Source organism: Palaemon carinicauda, chromosome 26, assembly GCF_036898095.1.
Source record: "Palaemon carinicauda isolate YSFRI2023 chromosome 26, ASM3689809v2, whole genome shotgun sequence".
NCBI lineage: Eukaryota > Metazoa > Arthropoda > Malacostraca > Decapoda > Palaemonidae > Palaemon > Palaemon carinicauda.
Window position 1 is genome coordinate 79,259,424 of NC_090750.1, and position 24,673 is coordinate 79,284,096.

General features: G+C 44.9%; 1 protein-coding gene across 1 annotated transcript in view; it reads left to right on the forward strand.

Annotated features, from left to right (window-relative positions):
- The window catches only part of LOC137620250 (trafficking protein particle complex subunit 2-like protein), an 88,499-nt gene that overhangs the window by 61,451 nt on the left and 2,375 nt on the right, over positions 1 to 24,673 (forward strand). The window contains exon 4 of the mRNA XM_068350491.1: positions 9,528 to 9,607. Coding sequence (XP_068206592.1) covers positions 9,528 to 9,607 — 80 coding nt within the window. The remainder of the gene's footprint in view (positions 1 to 9,527; positions 9,608 to 24,673) is intronic.

Below are 24,673 nucleotides of genomic sequence, written 5' to 3' on the forward strand. Positions count from 1 at the left end.
ACGAGGTTCATCCAAGGCAACTTGAATGTCATGGCAGATAGTCTCAGTCGGAAGGGACAAATAATTCCAACAGAATGGACCCTCCACAAGGATGTATGCAAGAGACTTTGGGCCACCTGGGGCCAGCCAACCATAGATCTCTTCGCAACCTCGATGACCAGGAGGCTCCCAATATTTTTCTCACCAATCCCGGACCCAGCAGCAGTTCATATAGATGCCTTTCTCCTAGATTGGTCACATCTAGATCTATATGCATTCCCTCCGTTCAAGATTGTCAACAAGGTACTGCAGAAGTTCGCCTCTTACGAAGGGACAAGGTTGACGCTAGTTGCTCCCCTCTGGCCCGCGAGAGAATGGTTCACCGAGGTACTTCGATGGCTAGTAGACGTTCCCAGAACACTTCCCCTAAGGGTGGACCTTCTACGTCAGCCACGCGTAAAGAAGGTACACTAAGGCCTCCACGCTCTTCGTCTGACTGCCTTCAGACTATCGAAAGACTCTCGAGAGCTAGAGGCTTTTCGAAGGAGGCAGCCAGAGCGATTGCTAGAGCAAGGAGAACATCCACCCTTAGAGTCTACCAATCGAAGTGGGAAATCTTCCGAACTGGTGCAAGTCAGTATCCGTATCCTCGACCAGTACCTCTGTAACTCAAATAGCTGACTTCCTCTTATATCTGAGGAAAGAACGATCTCTTTCAGCTCCCACTATCAAGGGTTACAGAAGCATGTTGGCATCAGTCTTCCGTCACAGAGGCTTAGATCTTTCCAACAATAAAGATCTACAGGACCTCCTTAAGTCTTTTGAGACCACGAAGGAGCGTCGTTTGGTTACACCTGGTTGGAATTTAGACGTGGTACTAAGATTCCTTATGTCAGACAGGTTCGAACCGCTACAATCAGCCTCCCTGAAAGATCTCACCTTAAAGACTCTTTTCCTGGTATGCTTAGCCACAGCTAAAAGAGTCAGTGAGATTCATGCCTTCAGCAAGAACATCGGATTCTCATCCGAAACGGCTACATGTTCTACAACTTGGTTTTCTAGCCAAAAACGAGCTGCCTTCTCGGCCTTGGCCAATATCGTTCGATATTCCAAACTTATCGTATGGTTGGAAATGAACTAGAAAGAGTCTTATGTCCTGTAAGAGCTCTTAAGTTCTATTTAAAACGAACTAAACCTTTACGAGGCCCGTCTGAAGCTTTATGGTGTTCAGTTAAGAAACCATCTTTGCCTATGTCAAAGAATGCTTTATCCTATTTTATCAGACTGTTAATACGAGAAGCTCATTCCCATCTGAATGAGGAAGACCAAGCTTTGCTGAAGGTAAGGACACACGAAGTTAGAGCTGTCGCAACTTCCGTGGCCTTTAAACAAAATAGATCTCTGCAAAGTATAATCGACGCAACCTATTGGAAAAGCAAGTCAGTATTCGCGTCTTTTTATCTTAAGAATGTCCAGTCTCTTTACGAGAACTGCTACACTCTGGGACCATTCGTAGCAACGAGTGCAGTAGTGGGTGAGGGCTCAACCACTACAATTCCCTAATTCCATAACTTTTTTAATCTTTCTCTTGAAATGTTTTATTATTGTTTTTTGGGTTGTCCGGAAGGCTAAGAAGCCTTTCGCATCCTACTTGATTTGGCGGGTGGTCAAAGTCATTTCTTGAGAAGCGCCTAGATTAGATGTTTTGATGAGGTCCTGTTGTATGGGTTGCAACCCTTGATACTTCAGATCCTAGGGGTCGCTCAGCATCCTAAGAGGATCGCGAGGCTCCGTAAGGAAGACGTACTTAAAAAGGCAGAGTAATTGTTCAAGTCGACTTCCTTACCAGGTACTTATTTATTTTATGTTTGTTATTTTGAATAACTGCTAAAATGAAATACAAAATACTTAGCTCATAATAATGTAAACAAGTAATGCTGGTCTCTACCCACCCCCCTGGGTGTGAATCAGCTTATATAATCACCGGCTAAGTTTAATATTGAAAAATGTTATTTTTATTAATAAAATAAATTTTTGAGTATACTTACCCGGTGATTATATATTAAAGGACCCTCCCTTCCTCCCCAATAGAGACCCAGTGGACCGAGGAGAAAATTGGTTCCGTGTTTACATTGAGTACTGAGTACCTGCTCGACAGATGGCGCTGTTGATGTACACCCCCTACCTGCATAGCGATCGCTGGCGTATTTTGAACGTAGAGTTTTCTGTCGAGCAACAGAGTTGCAGCTTATATAATCACCGGGTAAGTTTATTCAAAAATTTATTTTATTAATAAAAATAACATTTTTAAATATTTAACTTAGCCGGTGAATATATAGCTGCAACTCTGTTGCTCGACAGACAACTCTACGGAAAAACTCGCCAGCGATCGCTACACAGGTTGCGGGTGTGCCCAACAGCGCCATCTGTCGACCAGATACCCAGCTCTAATGTAAACAAAGACTCAATTTTCTCTCTGTCGACGTGTCGACAAGACGTACTTTACTCGCTGTTGCTAAACTGGAGTTTTTCACATCTAATTGGTGAAGTACTATACAGTATTCTAGTTTTGAGCTTTCGCTGTGCAGGGTTTTTCTTCAAATAAATCCTTGAACTCTTTTTTGTATCGGATTCTTTGTTGATGACTTAGATCGTTTTTTGGAATTTTCCCTTGACCAATTCAAAATGGCTGACCCTTCACAAGTTCCCAAATTTAGGAAATGCAATGCTAGGGACTGTTCTAGGCGTCTTCCGAAGGCTTCTATCGACCCTCACACTGTTTGTTCCAATTGTCGGGGTAAAACCTGTCAATTGGAAGATCGGTGTGAGGAGTGCGTTGGCCTTTCGGAATTCGATTTTATCGAATTTCAAAAGTACACACGTAGGCTAGAGAGAGATAGAGTTAGGGGAAGTTCTTCTCGATCTATTGATGTATCCTCTCCTCATGCCCCACAACCTATTCCTTCCCCTGTAGTGGTTGCTCCTAACCCCCCTCCTGGCACTCAGGAACCATCGATGGCTGACATGATGCGTGCCATCCAGGCTCTGGGTGAGAGAGTTGAGTCCCTTGCTAGTGACCGTAATCAGCTCATGGCGGATGTTAAGGAGCTTAAGTGCCAAAGTGCAGTGGGAAGTGCTAAAGTGCCAAGTGATAGTGTTGTGGACAGTGTTGCACTTGAGGGTTCGTCTGTTCGTGCCTGTCGTCCTCCTAGTCCGGGACCTCTTGCAAGCTCCCAAGTCCAGGGGAGAAGCAATGTCGTACGACGCATGGGTTCGAGAGGCTTTAATCAGCTAACAGACGTTCCCTCCGTGGTATCGGGCGTATCTCCCCAAGATCGCTCCTACCTACCTAAGACGAGAGAGCCCATTTATACCTCGTCGTCCGAAGGTGTTTCTCGCAAGAAACTTTGGACCAAGGTCTCGCGACCGTTAAAACGTAAATCGGTCCCTTCAGCACAAGTCCAACGGCCCGGTTGTAGCCACTGGGTCAGTTCGGACTCGTTGCCGTCATCCGATGACTGCTCACCGCCTAAGAGAGGCAAAGCGGTACCACTTCAGACACTAACACCGTCTGTCGCCGCACCTGCTCCCGTAGACCCTAAGTGGTCTTTACTGCAAGACATGCAGTCTAAGCTTACGTCTCTGATGCAGGACTTTCATGCGGAGAAGGTTGCTGCCGTACCAGCTAGTGCAGTACCTAGCCTACAACCCTCCAAGCGATCGGTTGTGCGTCCTGTGGACGCTGAGGTAACCTTCTCACGCACACCAGTTGAGAGAGTTCCTCCACCCATGTGTTCCAGTGTGGTCTGCCAGCCGCATGTTGACGTTAAGCGACGCACGGAGGTTGCCTTTGACGTTCTGGATGTTCAACAACCTTCAGAGTTGCCTTGTTTTGACGCGGTGCGTCAACCTCCGCAACCCAGTGTGGTTTCCACTGCGCAACCCAGTCAGTCTAGACAGTCTGGGGTAGACGCTGTGCGTCCTCGCGCTACCATGGTTGTTCCCAGCTCACAGACTGGGCAGCAGGTCCATGACGTTGCGTCCGGCTCAGTCACGCATGCACCAGTGCGACCGGACTCAGCGAACCAGCCGTTACCCACTCCGTTGCCGTTTCCTCATCAGTTGTCGGATGAGGAACTTTCTGATGATGATGTTGCTGCGCATCAAGATGAACAACAATCTGAATTGGACGAGCCTAAGTCTACTCAACCCTCTTTGGACTTTAGAAAAGTTTTGGCTATTTTCAAAGAGCTGTTTCCTGACCAGTTTGTTTCTGTGGCTCCTCGTTCTCCGCCTTCAGAGTTTGTTTTAGGCATGCCTTCTACCGCACCTGCCTTTACTAGACTCGTCCTCGCACGCTCGTCCAAGAGAGCTTTGCGGGTGATAGGAGACTGGTTACAGTCCAAGAAGAGTTTAGGGAAGACAGCATTTGCTTTTCCCCCTGCTAGACTCTCTTCTAGATCGAGCGTCTGGTATGCCACGGGAGAAGTTCTCGGCTTGGGAGTTCCTGCCTCTGCCCAGGGCGACTTCTCAAGTCTTGTAGACTCTCCCCGCCGCCTTGCCATGAGACGCTCAAAGATTTGTTGGTCATCATCGGACCTGGACCACCTTTTGAAAGGAATCTTTAGGGCCTTTGAAGTTTTTAACTTCTTAGACTGGTGTCTAGGAGCCCTAAGCAGGAAGATCTCTTCGACAGATAAAGAGACTTCCTTGCTCATTATGTCCTGCATGGACAAGGCCGTACGTGATGGGTCTAATGAGCTTGCTGCATCATTTGTGTCCGGAGTCCTAAAAAAGCGAGAATCTCTCTGCTCATTCCTTTCTGCTGGAGTTACACCGTGCCAGAGATCTGAGCTTCTATTTGCTCCTCTTTCCAAGTGCCTATTTCCAGAAGTCCTGATAAAGGAAATAGCTGCTTCGTTAGTGCAGAAGGACACTCACGATCTTGTTGCGTCCTCAGCTCGCAAAGCTCCCCCTTTGCCTACCTTGTCAGCTAGACCAAGGATGGACACTCCAGCGTCTCGCTTTATTCCGCCCTTTCGTGGCAGAGCCTCCAGCAGAGGAGGTGCTCGTGCCGAAGGGAAGCGAGGGAAGAAGAAAGGATCCAAGTCCTTTAAGGGCAGAGTCTGACTGCCCGCAACTTCAGACAGCAGTGGGAGCCAGACTCAAGAACTTCTGGCAGGCCTGGGAGAAGAGAGGCGCAGATGCACAATCTGTGAAGTTGCTCAGAGAGGGGTACAAGATCCCTTTTGTACGGAAACCCCCTCTAGCAACGTCTCCCATCGATCTCTCTCCCAGGTACAGAGAGGAAGAAAAGAGACGAGCCTTGAAATGGGAAGTGTCTCTTTTGCTAGAGAAGGGAGCGGTGGTCAAAGTCTCGGACCTTCAATCTCCGGGATTCTACAACCGCCTCTTCTTGGTTTCAAAGAAGACAGGAGGGTGGAGGCCGGTGCTAGATGTCAGTGCTCTGAATGTCTTTGTCACAAAGACGACGTTCTCCATGGAGACCACAAAGTCAGTCTTAGCAGCGGTCAGAAGGGAAGACTGGATGGTCTCTTTAGACCTAAGGGACGCCTACTTCCACGTCTCCATCCACCCAGACTCCCAACCTTTTCTGAGATTCGTTTTCGAAAAGGTGGTCTACCAGTTTCGGGCCCTGTGCTTTGGCCTAAGCACAGCTCCTCTCGTGTTTACAAGGCTGATGAGGAATATAGCCAAATTCCTCCATTTATCGGACATCCGAGCCTCCCTTTATTTGGACGACTGGCTTCTCAGAGCCTCTTCCAGTCGTCGCTGTCTGAAGGATCTAAAGTGGACTCTAGATCTGACCAAGGAATTGGGTCTCCTTGTCAATTTGGAAAAGTCGCAACTGGTCCCATCCCAAACTATTGTGTATTTAGGGATGGAGATTCACAGTCTAGCTTTTCGGGCTTTTCCGTCGGCCCCCAGAATAAGTCAAGCCCTGTTATGCATCCAGAACATGCTGAAGAAGGAACGCTGCTCAGTCAGGCTGTGGATGAGTCTGGTAGGGACGCTATCATCCCTGGAACAATTTGTGTCATTAGGAAGACTACACCTCCGTCCGCTTCAATACCATCTAGCTTTTCACTGGAAAAAGGACAAGACGCTAGAAGCGGTCTCGATCCCCATTTCCGAAAAGATGAAGTCTTGTCTGACTTGGTGGAAGGACAGTATCAACTTAAGAGAGGGTCTTCCCCTGGCTGTTCAGACTCCCAACCACGTTCTCTTCTCGGACGCATCGGACGTGGGCTGGGGCGCGACATTAGACGGTCGGGAATGTTCAGGACTGTGGAACTCGAGTCAGAGGATCATGCATATCAACTGCAAGGAGCTGTTGGCAGTACATCTGGCCTTGAAAAGCTTCAGGTCTCTCCTTCGAGGCAAAGTGGTGGAAGTGAACTCAGACAACACCACTGCCTTGGCGTACATCTCCAAGCAAGGAGGGACCCACTCACTGACGTTGTACGAGATCGCAAGGGACCTGCTCATCTGGTCAAAAGGTCAAGACATCTCACTAGTAACGAGGTTCATCCAAGGCAACTTGAATGTCATGGCAGATTGTCTCAGTCGGAAAGGGCAAGTAATTCCAACAGAATGGACCCTCCACAAGGATGTATGCAAGAGACTTTGGGCCACTTGGGGCCAACCAACCATAGATCTCTTTGCAACCTCGCTGACCAAGAGGCTCCCAATCTATTGCTCACCAGTCCCGGACCCAGCAGCAATACATATAGATGCCTTTCTCCTAGATTGGTCACATCTAGATCTCTACGCATTCCCACCGTTCAAGATTGTCAACAAGGTACTGCAGAAGTTCGCCTCTCACGAAGGGACAAGGTTGACGCTAGTTGCTCCCCTCTGGCCCGCGAGAGAATGGTTCACCGAGGTACTTTGATGGCTAGTAGACGTTCCCAGAAGTCTTCCTCTAAGGGTGGACCTTCTACGTCAGCCACACGTAAAGAAGGTACACCAAAGCCTCCTCGCTCTTCGTCTGACTGCCTTCAGACTATCGAAAGACTCTCGAGAGCTAGAGGCTTTTCGAAGGAGGCAGCCAGTGCGATTGCTAGAGCAAGGAGAGCATCCACCCTTAGAGTCTACCAATCGAAGTGGGAAGTCTTCCGAGACTGGTGCAAGTCAGTCTCTGTATCCTCGACCAGTACCTCTGTAGCTCAAATAGCTGACTTTCTCTTATACCTGAGAAAAGGACGATCCCTTTCAGCTTCCACTATCAAGGGCTACAGAAGCATGTTGGCATCGGTCTTCCGGCATAGAGGCTTAGATCTTTCCAACAATAAAGATCTTCAGGACCTCCTTAAATCTTTTGAGACCACTAAGGAGCGTCGTTTGGTTACACCTGGTTGGAATTTAGACGTGGTACTAAGATTCCTCATGTCAGACAGGTTTGAGCCGCTACAATCAGCCTCCCTGAAAGATCTCACTTTAAAGACACTTTTCCTGGTAGGCTTAGCCTCAGCTAAAAGAGTCAGTGAGATTCATGCCTTCAGCAAGAACATCGGATTTTCGTCAGAAAAAGCCACATGTTCGCTACAACTTGGTTTTCTAGCCAAAAATGAGCTGCCTTCTCGACCTTGGCCTAAATCGTTCGATATTCCCAGCTTATCGAAGATTGTAGGCAATGAACTAGAAAGAGTCTTATGCCCTGTGAGATCTCTTAAGTTCTATTTAAAGCGCACTAAACCTTTACGAGGCCAATCTGAAGCTTTATGGTGTTCAGTTAAGAAACCATCTTTGCCTATGTCAAAGAATGCTTTATCCTACTTTATCAGACTGTTAATACGAGAAGCTCATTCACATCTGAGTGAGGAAGACCAAGCTTTGCTTAAGGTGAGGACACACGAAGTTAGAGCTGTCGCAACTTCCGTGGCCTTTAAGCAAAATAGATCTCTGCGAAGTATAATGGACGCAACCTATTGGAGAAGCAAGTCAGTGTTCGCGTCTTTTTATCTAAAGATGTCCAGTCTCTTTACGAGGACTGCTACACACTGGGACCATTCGTAGCAGCAAGTGCAGTAGTGGGTGAGGGCTCAACCACTACAATTCCCTAATTCCATACCCTTTTAATCTTTCTCTTGAAATGTTTTTTAATGTTGTTTTTTGGGTTGTCCGGAAGGCTAAGAAGCCTTTCGCATCCTGGTTGATTTGGCGGGTGGTCAAAGTCATTTCTTGAGAGCGCCTAGATTAGGGGTTTGATGAGGTCCTGTTGTATGGGTTGCAACCCTTGATACTTCAGCTCCTAGGGGTCGATCAGCATCCTAAGAGGATCGCGAGGCTCCGTAAGGAAGACGTACTTAAAAGGCAGAGTAATTGTTCAAGTCGACTTCCTTACCAGGTACCTATTTATTTTGTTTTTGTTATTTTGATAACTTCTAAAATGAAATAAAAAACTCTTAGCTCATAAAATGTAAACATATATTACTGGTCTCTACCCACCATCCTGGGTGTGAATCAGCTATATATTCACCGGCTAAGTTAAATATTTAAAAATGATATTTTGATTATAAAATAAATTTTTGAATATACTTACCCGGTGAATATAAATTAAATGACCCTCCCTTCCTCCCCAATAGAGACGCAGTGGGACGAGGAGAAAATTGAGTCTTTGTTTACATTAGAGCTGGGTATCTGGTCGACAGATGGCGCTGTTGGGCACACCCGCAACCTGTGTAGCGATCGCTGGCGAGTTTTTCCGTAGAGTTGTCTGTCGAGCAACAGAGTTGCAGCTATATATTCACCGGGTAAGTATATTCAAAAATTTATTTTATAATCAAAATATCATTTTTTTTATTACATTAATTACTTGTAAAGTGTATAGTATTGTAACATATGTAGGGTTTATGACATTATAATGGAACAATGTTTTCATGTAACATAAACTTATAATTTAACATTGACTGTGACTGATGTCAATTTCTCTAGAATAAAATCATTATGAATTTATATGAAAATCAACACAATATCGTGCTTAAATAGAAATAAATTTTTATCTCATACAGGGATCAAACCCTAGCCCCTTCATATGAAAGGCAAGGTTGCTACCAATCATGCCACCAGAGGCTCAAAAGAAGTTGGAACCTAAGTGCTAACTGGCCCACCAAGTGACACAATTGATACCTTTCAATTCGTATCACCCCTTATGAGTCAATATGGATGAATATAAACACAATATCATCCTCAAATAGAAATTGGTAGCGAGTTTGCCTTTCATTTGAAGGAGCTAGGGTTCGATCCCAGTATGAGATGAAAATTTAATTCTACTATTATGAATTCTGTTATGTAGCAGCAGCACCTCATATTTTTAGGTACAGTACAGTATTGTATCTGTGCATTTTGTACCAATTTCTGTTTATTACGAGTTTGGGTTCTCTGCTCCAGATGTAATTATTATAGATAAAGCTTTAATGCATTGTAGGGATTATAAATATTGTTTTAGAGGGCCTGGATACTTCTTTCTGCTTAAAGATTTTTGGTGATACAGTATATCATTAATATTCTTTCTTTATTTTCAGATGTTCAGACGCCTTCACAACATGTATACAAATGTTGTATGTAATCCCTTTTATATTCCTGGAGAACAGATAATTTCAAGGTACAGTATTGTATATTATTCACCTTGATATCTCATATTTCAGATTTTTAAATATTTAACTTAGCCGGTGAATATATAATAGCTGCAACTCTGCGGCTCGACAGAAAACACACTCAAAAAAAAAAAAAAACTCGCGAGCGATCGCTATGAAGGTTGCGGGTGTGCCCACCAGCGCCAACTGTCAGCCAGATACCACTCTTGCATGTAAACAAAACCTTCAATTCTTCTCTGTCGACATTGACGACAAGACGTATCAATACTCGCTGTAGAACCTGGAGTTTTCTCAACATATTTGGTGAAGTACTTCATTTTGGTTTGAGCTTTCGCAGTGCAGGTGTTTCATCTTCATCTTAAATCTTGAACTCGTTTTTGGATAGATTTAATTTTTGATGACAAAGAGAGTATGGACTTTCTTTGACTTTTAAATGGCCGACCCTTCCCTTAGATGGAAGTGTGTTTTAGGCTTTTAGCAATTATCTTATCACGTTATAAATTAATTATAGATTTTCCTCTATATATTTTATATCTCAACCGCCTTTATTAGGCCTCTTCGATTAGCTTTCCATTTATAATAAACATCAAAATAAATTTTAATGATTTGTTTATATGCGACCTTTCCTGAGAGTAGGCGGTCCTAACTTGGAAACCGAAGTTAAACAACGTTGAGCCCTTTTCAATCGTAAATAACTTTTACAGAGCTAATGATTTAAAACTTATTAAATGAAATATTTTTAGTAAATATTTTATGATAGTTTTTTTTTCTTTGAATAGTCTTCGTACTGTTTCAAAGATGAACTAACGTTTAGTTTATTTATGCTACGCAGTTTGCGCTCTATCGTTACGATAGAGAGAGAGTATCACGGTTTCACTTTGCAGAAAGAGTAAATCGATTCTGACGTTTTGTTCTTTTTTCTTTCAAAGCTTAAATGTTTTAAAGACTATTTTAAAGGAACTTTTAATTGAAAAACCTTTCAGTTTTTTTCCTTTGGTCAAATTACCTGTTTATTGACGAAAGGTAAGTGGGCTCTTCTCTTCGGTGCGAAATCAAGAGAGAGAGAGAGAGAGAGAGAGAGAGAGAGGAGAGAGAACGTTCCGATCTTTATCTCGTCCCAAGCGAGTAACGTTGTTCTCGAGTTACTCTCGTCCCTAGTCTCTGTACGGGGAAAAAGGATAAAACGTTTTTAGTTTTTATTCTCATCCCAAGGCACTGTACGGTGAGAGATTGAAAACGTAGTTTTGAATGAACTAGTGTTTAGTCTCTTCCCCAGCCACTGATTTTTTTATCTTAAAATATGTTTACTGTTTTTTGCTGGTATTAATGTGCTTACATTATACGACTGATTTCGCTATTACAACCTTTTGATGAGGGTAGTATTGCGTGCTTCAGGTAGAAATCAGTTTTATTCATACCTAATGTGAATTGTTAAAAAATTCGATTTCAGTGAAATAAGTGCAAAACAGAAAATCGTAGTGATAAAGTGATATTGCGCAAAGTGTTATCAGTGTTGGGACCGAGGGTTCGTCTGTTCGTGCCTGTCGTTCGCCTAGTCCGGGACCTCTTGCAAGCTCCCAAGCCCAGGGGAGAAGTAATGTCGTACGACTTATGGGTTCAAGAGGCCTTGATCAGCGAACAGACGTTCCCTCTATGGTATCAGGTGTATCTTACCAAGATCACCCCTACCATAAGGCGAGAGAGACGATTTTCTCCTCGTCATCCGAAGGCTTTTCGCATAAGAAACCGTGGAACAAGGTTTCGAGGCCCTTTAAGCGAAAGTCAGTCCTTTTAGGACAGGTCCAGCGTCCTGGTGTTAACTATTAGGACAGCTCTGACCCTATGCAGTCATCGGAAGACTGCTCGCCGCCTAACAAAAGCGTAACACAGACTCCGAGAGTCTTTTTGTAGGCAAGGTTTTGCGGTCACAGACGTTACCCTCGTCTCTTACCGCAACCATTCCCGTTAATCCTAAATGGGTTGTACGGCAAGACATGCAGAATAAGCTTGCCTCCCTTATGGAAGACTATTCTGCCGATAAGTCCGTTGAGCCTAGCCGTTTATCTCATCGAGATCCTGGCCTTCAGCCACCCTAACGTTCCTTTGTGCGTCCTGTTGACGTTGGTGTAGCCAAGTCACGTCAGTCAGGTTGTTTAGAACCACACTCGATGCGGTCTCGTGTGGATTTTCAGCCACATTTGGACGTTAGGCCACTTGCTGATGCTCCTGTTGACGTTCAGGACGTTCGCCAACAATCGGAGTTGACTTGTTTTGACGCTGAGCGTCAACCTCCGCATTCTAGAGTTGTTTTGACTGCTCAGTCTAGGCGGTCAAAGCAGTCTCGAGTGGACGCTGTGCGTCCTCACGCACCTGTTGTTGTTGACAGTTCACAGACTGTCAAGCAGTTACATGACGTTGCGTCCTGGTCCGCTACTAATGCACCAGTGCGTGTGGACTCTGCTTGTAAAGCATTGCCACCACGGTAGGTCTCTCCCTTGCTTGAGACTCGGCTATTGTCGGACAAGGTTCCTAAAGATGAGGAAGTTGCTGTTCCCCCTCCTACTGATATTCCCTTGAGGACTCTGTCAGACGGAGAGGAGCCTAAAGCTGCTTAGCCCTCTATGGACTTTAAATAAATCATGCTGATTTTTAAGGATCTTTGTCCGGATCTTTTTGTAACTGCTGCTCCTCGTTCGCCTAAACGTCAGAGCTTACACTAGGCCTAGCTACTTCGAAGCCGTTGTTTTATAAGCTAGTGCTCTCTCGCTCTTCTAAGAGAGCTTTACGTTTGCTAGGCGACTGGTTTATCACCAGGAGGAGTTTGGGGGAGACAGCCTTTGCTTTCCCTTCTTTTAAACTGGCTTATAGAGCGAGAGTCTGATATGACACGAGAGAAGTTCTCGGCTTGGGAGTTCCTGCCTCTGCCCAGATAGACTTCTCAAACCTCATAGACTCTCCCTGGCGCCTGGCCATGAGACGCTCCAAGATTTTACAGGTCGACTTCACAGCTATTTTCGAGCCTTTGAAGTTTTGCTGTACAATTATGTCATGCATAAACAAGGCTTTCAGGGATGGCTCCAATGATCTGACAGCCACGTTCTCTGCAGGAACAAGTCCCTCAGGGATGGCTCCAATGATTTGGCAGCCATGTTCACTGCAGGAGTACGTAAGAGGCAAGTGCGCTCAATGTGTTCATTGTCAAGACAAACTTCACGATGAAGTCTACCAGGCTGTCTTGACTGCATTTATGGAAGGCGACTGGATGGTCTCTCTCGACCTTCAGGAGGCATACTTCCACATTCCTATACACCCGGATTCCCAACCGTTTCTGAGGTTTGTTTACAGGAATGTGGGGTACCAGTTTCGAGCCCTGTGCTTTGGCCTCAGTCCTGCGCCTCTCGTGTTTACGAGGCTCATGAGGAATGTGGCAAAATCCCTCCATCTATCGGGGATCCGAGCCTCTCTGTACTTGGACGACTGGCTTCTCAGAGCATCCTCCAGTCTTCGCTGTCTGCAAGATCTACATTGGACGTTGAGTCTGGCCAGGGAGTTGGGACTTTTGGTCAACCTAAAAGTCCCAACTGATCCCATCCCAGATTATTCTATATTTGGGGATGGAGATTCGCAGTCAAGCCCTGCTCGAAGTCCAACTAATGCTGAAACGAAACGTTTATTCAGTCAGGAGTTGGAACAGTCTCGTAGGGACTCTCTCATCCCTGGAGCAGTTTGTCTCACTAGGGAGACTACACCTTCTGCCTCTCTGGTTCCATCTAGCCTCTCACTGGAACCAGGACAAGACATTAGAGACGGTATCATTCCCAGTCTCCGAACCAGTAAAGGCATGCCTGAAATGGTGGGACAGCAATATCAGTCTGAGAGAGGGACTATCCCTAGCAGTCAAGAACCCAAACCACGTGTTGTCCTCAGACGCGTCGGATTTGGGTTGGGGTGCGACCCTGGACGGTCGGGAATGCTCGGGTCTGTGGACCTCAAGTCAGAAGAGCATGCACATCAACAGCAAGGAGCTATTAGCAGTCCACTTGGCCTTGATGATATTAGAAAGCTTCTTCGAAACTTAGTGGTAGAGGCAACTCAGACAACACCACAACTTTGGCGTACATCTCCAAGCAAGGAGGCACACACTCCTTCACGCTGCTCGAGATCGCAAGGGACCTTCTCTTATGGTCAAGAATTCGAGGCATCTCCCTGTTGACGAGATTCATCCAGGGGGACTTGAACGTCTTGGCAGACTGTCTCAGTCGGAGGGGTCAGGTGATACCCACGGAATGGACCCTCCACAAGGACGTGGGCAAGAGTCTTTGGGCTACTTGGGGTCAACCCACCATAGACCTCTTTGCCTCCTCGTTGACCAAAAGGTTACCAATCTATTGCTCTCCAGTCCTAGATACAGAAGCAATCTACATAGACGCGTTTCTACTGGATTGGTCTTTTCTGGACTTATATGCATTCCCACCATTCAAGATAGTCAACAAGGTACTGCAGAAGTTCGCCTCTCACGAAGGGACAAGGTTGACGTTGGTTGCTACCCTCTGGCCCGCGAGAGAGTGGTGCACCGAGGTACTTCAATGGCTGGTAGACTTTCCAAGAAGTCTTCCTCTAACGGTAGATCTGTTACGTCAGCCCCACGTAAAGAATGTCCATCAAAGCCTCCCCGCTCTTCGTCTGACTTCCTTCAGACTATCGAAAGACTCTCAAGAGCTAGAGGCTTTTCGAAGGAGGCAGCCAGTGCGATTGCAAGAGCTAGGAGAGCTTCTATCATTAGAGTATACCAGTCGAAGTGGGAAGTCTTTCGAGACTGGTGCAAGTCAGCATCTGTGTCCTCGTCCAGTACCTCTGTAGCCCAAATCGCAGATTTTCTTTTACATCTGAGAAAGTTTCACTCCCTTTCAGCTCCCACGATTAAGGGCTACAGGAGCATGTTGGCTTCGGTCTTTCGACATAGAGGCTTAGATCTTTCCAACAATAAAGATCTCCAAGATCTCCTTAAGTCTTTCGAGACCTCTAAGGAACGTCGTTTGGCAACTCCTGGATGGAACTTAGACGTGGTCCTAAGGTTCCTCATGTCAGACAGGTTTGAGCCATTACATTCAGCCTCCCTGAAGGATCTCGCCCTCAAGACACTTTTCCTAGTGTGCTTGGCTTCGGCTAAAAGGGTCAGTGAACTTCATGCCTTCAGTAAGAACATCGGCTTTTCTACAGAAAAAAGCCACTTGTTCACTTCAACTTGGTTTCCTGGCCAAAAATGAACTGCCTTCTCGTCCTTGGCCTAAATCTTTTGATTTTCCTTGCTTATCAGAGATCGTAGGCAACGAACTGGAAAGAGTATTATGTCCTGTTAGAGCTCTTAAGTTCGATTTAGCTCGTACTAAGTCATTACGAGGGAAATCTGAGGCATTATGGTGCTCAGTTAAGAAACCTTCATTGCCTATGTCAAAGAATGCTTTGTCATATTTTATCAGATTTTTTTAATACGAGAAGCTCATTCTCACTTGAATGAGAGAGACCGATGTTTGCTTAAGGTTAAGACGCACGAAGTTAGAGATATAGCAACCTCCGTGGCCTTCAAGCAAAATAAATCTCTGCAAAGTATTATGGACGCGACTTTTTGGAGAAGCAAGTCAGTGTTCGCGTCATCTTACTTAAAAGATGTCCAGACTCTTTACGAGGACTGCTACACACTGGGTCCATTCGTTGCAGCGAGTGCAGTAGTGGGTGAGGGTTCTACCACTACACTTCCCTAATTCCAATATCCTTTTAATCTGTCTCTTGAAATGTTTTTAATATTGTTTTATGGGTTGTTCGGAAGGCTAAGAAGCCTTTCGCATCCTGGTTGATTTGGCGGGTGGTCAAAGTCATTTCTTGAGAGCGCCCAGATTAGGGGTTTGATGAGGTCCTGTTGTATGGGTTGCAACCTTTGATACTTCAGCTCCTGGGAGTCTTTCAGCATCCTAAGAGGATCGCTGGGCTCCGTGAGGAAGACAGACTTACAAGGCAGAGTAATCGTCTAAGTCAACTTCCTTACCAGGTACCTATATATTTTGGTTTTGTTATATTGATAACGGTCAAAATGAAAAAACTCTTAGCTTATACGCTGTAAACTTAATTAACTCTGGTCTCTACCCACCGCCTTGGGTGTGAATCAGCTATTATATATTCACCGGCTAAGTTAAATATTTAAAAATGATATTTTAATTATAGAATAAATTTTTGAATATACTTACCCGGTGAATATATAAATTAAATGACCCTCCCTTCCTCCCCAATAGAGACACAGCGGGACGAGAAGAATTGAAGGTTTTGTTTACATGCAAGAGTGGTATCTGGCCGACAGTTGGCACTGGTGGGCACACCCGCAACCTTCATAGCGATCGCTCGCGAGTTTTTTTTTTTTTTGAGTGTGTTTTCTGTCGAGCCGCAGAGTTGCAGCTATTATATATTCACCGGGTAAGTATATTCAAAAATTTATTTTATTATTAAAATATCATTTTTAAGTGACATAACTACTGTATTTGCAAATTCATTTTCAACCTGGATGCATTTACATTTACTATTTACATTCCTAAATATTATTTGTTCTCACAATATTGCAAACTTAAATCGTTTACCTAGGATAGATACCAGTGAAGCTGGAGTACTCAGCAGTTAAACTTTTATAACGAGGTGTAAACAGGTGGCTGGTATTTACCAGGCGGGAGCGGGGAAGTCTGTCCCCCTGCTTGCTCATTGAATAGTCACTTTGATTCTAGCTGTCAGTGGGAACAGACATTCTTCCACTGGCTGGAATATCTTGGTGGTTTACTGGCTTTTCTTTCCAGCGTGTTTGTGATTGTTTGGTGCAGTGGGGATGTCTACAGTTAAGCAAACTTGGCTTTTAAAATTTTCTTTGGACTTGATCCCTCATATGGAGAATAATTTCAGTATCTTATGACATTTTCCTTGGGTCTGAACTTCTTGAGTTTTGTCAGGTTCTAGGGATCCAAATAAGTGCTAAGAAGTCTGTTCTCATCCTAATTCAGAAGATCGTCCACTTGCAAATGGACATTGACACAATCCGGGCAATGAGTTCCTATCACAAGACAGGTTGTAGAGGTTGAGGAAAGTCGCGACGCCCGTCTTGACACGAGAATCTCTCACGGTGAAGAACTGGCACATTGCTCAGACATCTGTCTTTCCTGGAACGTTTGCTTCCACGGGGAAGGTTACACCTTCATTTCGTTCAGTGGAATCTGAAGTTCATTTGACAGGAGAGATCCAACTCTCCAGCTATGCTAGTGAAGGTGTCGCAGGAAGTCTGAGAGGATGTTTTGCCCTGGTGGCTACAGGAGGGGAACCTGATTGAAGGAACCCTATACTACATTACTACAGTAGTGGCAAGGGGACCCAGTTTCTCTCTCCCTTTGCCAGTAGGTGGTGAATATGCACTCATGGTTGCAGGACAACGGAATAATCCTATCAGCATGGTTTATCCCAGGGAAATAGAACATCACTACGGACATTCTAAGGCGTCATAATCAAGTTGAGGGCTAAGAATAGTCTGAATCATCTGGTGGCGAGGGGACTCCTGACTTTGTGGGGTTCCCCGATAATAGATATGTTTGCCACTCGCCTCTACAATAAACTTGCAGTTTATTGCTCGCCAGTGTCCAACCAAGCAGCAGCACTGGAGAACACATTCCAACACCCATGGGACAGCCTTGTCATTTATGCCTTCCTACTGTTTTGTCTCATGAGAAAAGTGATCAGCAGAACTATCATCACTCCCAATCTCCAAATCACTGTGGTAGCACTAAAATGGCCGCATGCAGAGTAGTATCTGAACCTTTCACGTCTACTTGCAGAAGTTCCAAGAGAGCTTCCACCTTGGTATGATCTCTTATGTTAACTACATGTGAAGAAACAACACAGTGCAGTGGGCTGGCTGTCTCTTCACGCTGGAGGTTATCCAGCATTTCCTCAGGAAGAGAGGCTTTTCACGACCAACTGCAAAATAACTCTGGATGCCTCCGAAAATCTTTAACAGCTGTCTACCAAGGAGTGTGGGCAGTCTTCACTGATTGGTGTAGTAGGAGAAACGCTTCCCCCACCGCTCGAAGCTTCTGTCCCATTAGTTGTGGACTTTCTGGTGTATTTACGGAATCCGAAACTCCTCTTAGTTTTGGCAGTTAAAGGCTATTGCACTGCCTTGAGCCAGGTCATCATACTGAAAGAAATAGACCTCTCTTCCTTGTGGTAATTATCAGTTTAAACTCAAAGTTTCAAACAATCTTGTCCCCCATGGGAAATCGACTCCCAGCTTGGAATGTGACAAGGGTCCTTCGATCACTTTGATAGTCCTTTACAAACCCTTGATGAGAACCACAGACAGGGATCTCACTCATAAGACAACATTTCTGTTAGCATTAGCCTCATCCAAAAGAGTGGAGAACTGCATAATTAGTGTCACATTCTTGGTGATGGAGATAGATTTCGTTCTCAAATTTGTCACAAAAACTAAACTCTTTAATCAGTGACTAGGTTTGATTCCTTTTTGGTATCATTGCTAAAGGAAATAACTGATAACCCTGAAGATCTGCTTTTATATCCTTTAAGGTAAATGAGGCTCTACATTAAACGAATGAGATCATGTTGACCACACTTGCAGAATCTCTTCATTAGCACAGGGAGGACAAAGAAAAAGTCTCAAGAAACACCATTTCCTTCTGACTTCATGAAGTCATCAGTAAAGCCTTCAAAGAACAAGGACCCAACAAATATGTATTACATCCTCCTAGAGTTCATGAAGTCAGAGATTGGTACTACGTTACTCTGTCGTAAGAACCACGTAGTTGCCCAAGTCTTGAAGGCTGGTACTGGAAGAGACAGACCACCTTCACACCACAATACCTTCAGGATTCGACACACACATGTCCCTGGATACGTTTTCTATAGGCCCTGTGGTGCCTGCCCAGCAAGTGGCGTAGCAAACATTGCTCCTTTTCTGGACATGGAAGTATTGTGTCTAAGAGAGCATTCGCATCATGATTTTAGGTTCGAGAGTGAAAGTGACTGGTCTTCCTTCCTCTTTCCTTCTTTTCCTCTCTTGGGATAAGAGTTTCGTGTTATAAATCATAGGCTCAACATAGTTTATTACCTAGTATTCTAGAAGTTTTATTTCAGCTGTGACCATATTGTGAAATGATCTTTATAATTTGAGAGTTGAATCAGTGGAACTCCTAAAGTCCAAAATTTTTTCTAATTTTTTCCTGTTAAACTAGGGTTGTATCTTGGCTTGTAATAATGACAGTGGTTTCATGAAATAGCAATAGTATGCTTTATAGAAAAATTGGATATTTTTTATTCCCTCTGTTCATTTGTGATTGTTTGAGACTGTATTGTGACTTATTGTTTTGTATACACTATGTTTTTCTTGGTATTCTTAACTTTGTAAAATATAGCTTTTGTTTTTGTAAAACTATATAGATTGGTTTGTTTTTTGAAGAATATAAGGTAACCCAAGTATTGATCATTTAATGCATTTTCCTTTTCAGATAATGTATAATTTCTATTTTCTGTTTCCTGAATTGAATTTTCAATTTTTCAATATTAAACTTACCCGATAATCATGTAGCTGTCAACTCCGTTGCCCGACAGAATTCTACGGAAGGGATACGCCAGCGATCGCTATACAAGAGGGGGGTGTACTCACAAGCGCCACCTGTGGCCAGGTACTGCAGTACTTCTTGTTGACACCACTTCAATTTTTCCTCTGTCGTGCTTCCGGCAAGACGTTCATGGATACGCTTATAATTTTGGAGTCTTGTTCACGGTTTTTGGTGAAGTATTGCTCTAAGATTTCAGCTTTCGCTATTCAGGAAGTTTTATTATTAGCTTAGCTAACTTTTGGAATTAATTTGATTAATTATGGTGACGAAGAGAGTATGAACTCTCTTTCACCTTTTTAATGGCCGACCCTTCCCTTAGACGGAAGTGTTGGTGTCTAAGAGAGTATAGACTCTCTTTCTTAATTTTGCTTAACAAAAGTTATAGATTTATTTTATATCTCTCCGCCTTTTATAGGCCTCTTCGATTAACTTCCTTTTATTATAAACTTATTAAAATTAATTTTTATATTTGTTTATATTCGACCTTTCCTAATAGTAGGCGGTCTTTTCTTGGTACCGAAGTTAATTAACATTGAGCCCGTCATTTCGGTTTTACCTGTTAACATATTATGCTATTTTAATGTTTTTGAAAGAATTTCTTTGATAGTCTCGTACTGTTTTCAAAGTTGAACTAACGTTTTGTTTTGTCTCTGCAGTTGTTGACGTTCAGAACGTTCAACTTGCGCTCTATCGTTACGATAGAGAGAGAATTTTCACGGTGTCACGTTGCAGTAAGAGTAACCGTGTCTAGCGTTTTGTTCATTCTTTCTTAACTTAATGGTTTTAATTCTAATAAAGGAACTTTTCATTTTGGGAAATATTTCAGTTTTTTCCTTTAACAATAATATGTTTTAACGATATATATGATTGGGCTCTTCTCTCAGGTTCTAAGTCAAGAGAGAGAGAGAGAGATAGAGACGGAGGGAGAAAGAGGAGGATAAACGTTTCGTTCAAGCGAGTAACGTTGTTATCGTTTTTGCTCTTCTCCCTAGTCTCTTTAGGGGAAGAAGGTAAACGTTTCTAGAGTTTTTTCTTGTTCTCAAGCTTTATGCGGTGAGAGATTTTAAACGTAGTTTATTTGATCTAGTGTTTAGTCTCTTTCCAGCCACTGAATTATTTATCTTTCATTAGATTTTTCTGTTACATTGTAATTCTGTTTTCGCAATTACTAACTTTTGAGAAAGGATAGAATTGCGTGTTTCAGGTACAAACCACTTAAAGTTTCGAGTTCAGTGAAATAAGTGCAAACAGAAAATCAAAAGTGATAAGTGATTAGCGCAAAGTGTGTCAGTGTTGTGCGTGAGGGTACTTCTGTGCGTGCCAGTCGTCCTCCCAGTCCGGGACCTCTTGCAAGCTCCCAAGCCCAGGGGAGAAGCAATGTCGAAGGGCAAAAGGGTTCGGCAGGCCTTGATCGGCGCACAGAAGTATCCTCGGTGGTTGCGGGCGTGTCTTACAGAGACCGTCACTCCCACCCGCAGACGATTGAGCCCTTATTTTGCTCGTCTGCAGAAGAAATTTCGGGGAGAAAACGCTGGTCTCAGGTCTCAAGACCTCTTAAACGTAAAGTCCAGACCTATGCCAGATGTACGAAGTTAGAGTTCAACAACCCGGATGCAGTCATTGGGTTAGCTCTGACTCTCCTCAGTCATCAGGTGACTGCGCACCTCCTAAGAGAGGTAAGGCGATGCCTCAACAGACCTCATCTTCTATTAAGGCTTTGCCTCAACAGACCTTATCGTCTGTTGATCCCAAGACGACTTTGCTGCAGTCCATGCAGTCGCAGCTTGCGGTCTTAATGCGTGAGTTTCAGGCTGAGAAGGTTACACCTCCTCCTGCGAACGCTCCGCCTCTCCGCAGTCCAGTCTGCCAGGCGTACGAAGTTGAGGTTCCTCAGGCTACCTTACCGCGTTCTGAGTTGCCAGTTACCAGCGGTGTGCAGCAACCTCCGCCTCCTCCTGCGAGAGCTCCGCCTCACCGCAGTCCAGTCTGCCAGGCGTACGAAGTTGAGGTTCCTCAGGCTACCTTACCGCGTTCTGAGTTGCCAGTTACCAGCGTTGTGCAGCAACCTTAACCTTCCTTAAGGCAACCTCAGCAATGGGAGCAGGAGTCTTATGCCTTACTTCCTCCGCTTCCGCTTGCGGTTCCACCAGCGAGGCAACAATCTCTTGAGGTACGACAACCTCTTCCATCAATGAGGCAGCCACCTCAGCACTCGCTGCAGCGACCTCAACCCTCCTCAAGGCAAGAGTCTCAACTCCTTAGGCTAGCACCTCAGGAACCTCAACTCGCGAGACAAGAACTGCGTTCTGCGCAGCCGCTACCTCAACTCTCGCAGCTCACACCTCAGGAACCTTAACTCGTTCCTCAGGAACCTGCTACTGCGCATCCGCAACCCTTACAGCAAGCGCAACTCTTGAGGCAGCAACCTCATGCTATGAGTCAGCCACCTCAACGCATGCATCTGCCACTTTTTCCTAAACTTGAGCTTCTTCCCATTCAACTTGGGAATAACAAATGACAATAATAACACCTCATTACTTTCATAACTTGCATTTGTAATCATATACATGTATGCCTACACAAACATTATGATAATGGAGGTTATTTGTATTACTTATATAAAAATATATATGTATTCCTTGCAATATATTTTTAACAAATCGCAAAATATGGCAAAAATATCTTCTAAACAAAAATGAATCATGAGTTATGAATGTAAGGTAATATTATGTTGATATTAAACCCCAGGCAAGCATGCATGTAGTAATGCAGTGTTGCCAACAGGGCGAGTTTCCCTTTCCTGAGGTGAAGTAGATTATAGTACATTTAGTGTAGCTTAATTCTACGATTATCATGCCGGCTATCAAATTCATCAACAAAACAGTCTAAATCAATTCCCTCGGCACGTGCACTTTCAATGGACGGTAATGCGATATTACTCACTCTAGCACTGGTCATGGAATTTCTGAGAAATGTTACACGCCATGCAACACGCTCTGCTTACCTTACAGCATGCTCTACATACAGCATGCTCTGCATACAGCATGCTCTGCATACAGCATGCTCTGCATACAACATGCTCTGCATACCTTACCGCATGCTTCTCAGTCACACATCTTTGGTTGTTGCCAACTCACTAGACTGTCAAGCAGTTTCATAACGTTGCCTTCTAGTCTGCTGCTTTTGCACCAGTGAAACCCTCACTGAGAGAACTTAGCTTTTCTCGGATATGGTCCCTGTAGATGAGAAAGTGCTTTTCTCCCTCCTTCTGATATTCCCTTGAGGACTCTGTCATTTGGAGAGGAGCCTTTAGCTGCGTAGCCTCCTATGGACTTTTATTTAAGCATAACATGCTCCCAGGGAAGGTAATGGTTCCACTTCAGTCGCTAACCCCGTCTGTTACCACACCTGCTCCCATAGACCTTGAGCTGTGTTGCAAGACATGCAGTCCTAACTTAGTCCTTGTTAGAGGATTTTTTTGTTTACGGAGTCAGTGTGTCACTGGGAAGACGTTCAACAACCAGCAGAAGTGACTTGTTGTGACGCAGTGCGGCAACCTCAGCAACCCGATAAGGAGTTGTCTGTACGACCCAGACAGTCTAGACAGCTTCGGGTTGTCACTGTACTTCCTCGCTTCCCCATGGTTGACAGTTCACAGACTGTGCAGCAGTACCATGATCTTGTGTCCGGCTCCGTCAGACGACTGGCTTTTAAGAGCTCCCACAAGTCGTCGCTGTCTGGAGATTCTCAGATGGACTATGGATCTGACCAAGGAACTGGGCCTCCTGGTCAATTTTGAGGAGTCTCAGCTCGTCCCATCCCAGACCATTGTCTCCCTGGGTATGGATCTTCAGAGTCGAGCTTTTCGGGCTTTTCCGTCGGCCCCAAGGATCTTCCAAGCCCTAGAATGCATCCAGAGCATGCTGAGAAGGAACCGATGCTCAGTCAGGTAGTGGATGAGTCTAACAGGGACACTTTCATCGCTGGCCCTGTTCATCGTGTTAGGGAGACTCCACCTCCCCCCCTTCAGTATCATCTAGCTGCTCACTGGATAAAGGACATGACGCTAGAGACGGTCTCAGTTCCTGTTTCCGAAGAGAGGAGGTCTTCTCTCGCGTGGTGTAAGAACAGCTTTCTTCTCAAGGAAGTCTATCTTTGGCTGTTCAGAACCCGACCGCCTTCTCCTCTCGGACGCATCAGACACGGGCTGGGGTGCGACTTTGGACGGACAGGAATGCTCGGGAACATGGAATCAGGAACAAAGGACACTTCACATCAATTGCAAGGAGTTGTTGGCGGTTCGTCTGGCCTTGATAAACTTCAAGTCCCTCCAGCTTAACAAAGTGGTGGAGGTGGACTCTGACAACACCACAGCCCTGGCTTACATCTTCAAGCAGGGAGGGACTCTTTCGTGAAGTTGTTCTAGATCGCAAGGGACCTCCTCATCTGGTCTAAAGATCGAAAGCTCACGCTGGTAACGAGGTTCATTCAGGGCGGTATGAATGTCATGGCAGATCACCTCAGCCGGAAGGGTCAGGTCATCCCCACAGAGTGGACCCTTCACAAGAATGTTTGCAGCAGACTTTGGGCCCTGTGGGGTCAGCCAACCATAGATCTGTTCGCTACCTCGATAACCTAGAGACTCCTGTTGTATTGTTCTCCGATTCCAGACCCAGCAGCAGTTCACGTGGATGCTTTTCTGCTGGATTGGTTCCATCTCGACCTGTATGCATTCCCGCCGTTCAAGATTGTCAACAGGGTACTTCAGAAGTTCTCCTCTCGCAAAGGGACACGGCTGACGTTGGTTGGCTCCGCTCTGGCCCGCGAGAGAATGGTTCTTAGAGGTACTGCAATGGCTGGTCGACATTCCCAGGACTCTTCCTCTAGGAGTGAACCTTCTACGTCTACCTCACGTAAAGAAGGTACACCCAAACCTCCACGCTCTTCGTCTGACTGCCTTCAGACTTTTGAAAGACTCTCAAGAGCTAGGGGCTTTTCGAAGGAGGCAGCCAGAGCGATTGCCAAAGCAAGGAGAACATCCACTCTCAGAATCTATCAGTCTCAAGGGGAAGTCTTCCGTAGCTGGTACAAGACCAATGCAGTTTCCTCAACCAGTACCACTGTAACCCAGATTGCTGACTTCCTGTTATATCTAAGGAAAGTAAGATCCCTTTCAGCTCCTACGATCAAGGGTTACAGAAGTATGTTGGCAGCGGTTTTCCGCCACAGAGGCTTGGATCTTTCCACCAACTAAGATCTACAGGACCTCCCTAGGTCTTTTGAGACCTCAAAGGAACGTCGGTTGTCCACTCCAGGCTGGAATCTAGACGTGGTCCTAAGGTTCCTTATGTCATCAAGATTTGAACCTCTCCAATCAGCCTCTTTGTAGGACCTCACATTAAAAACTCTTTT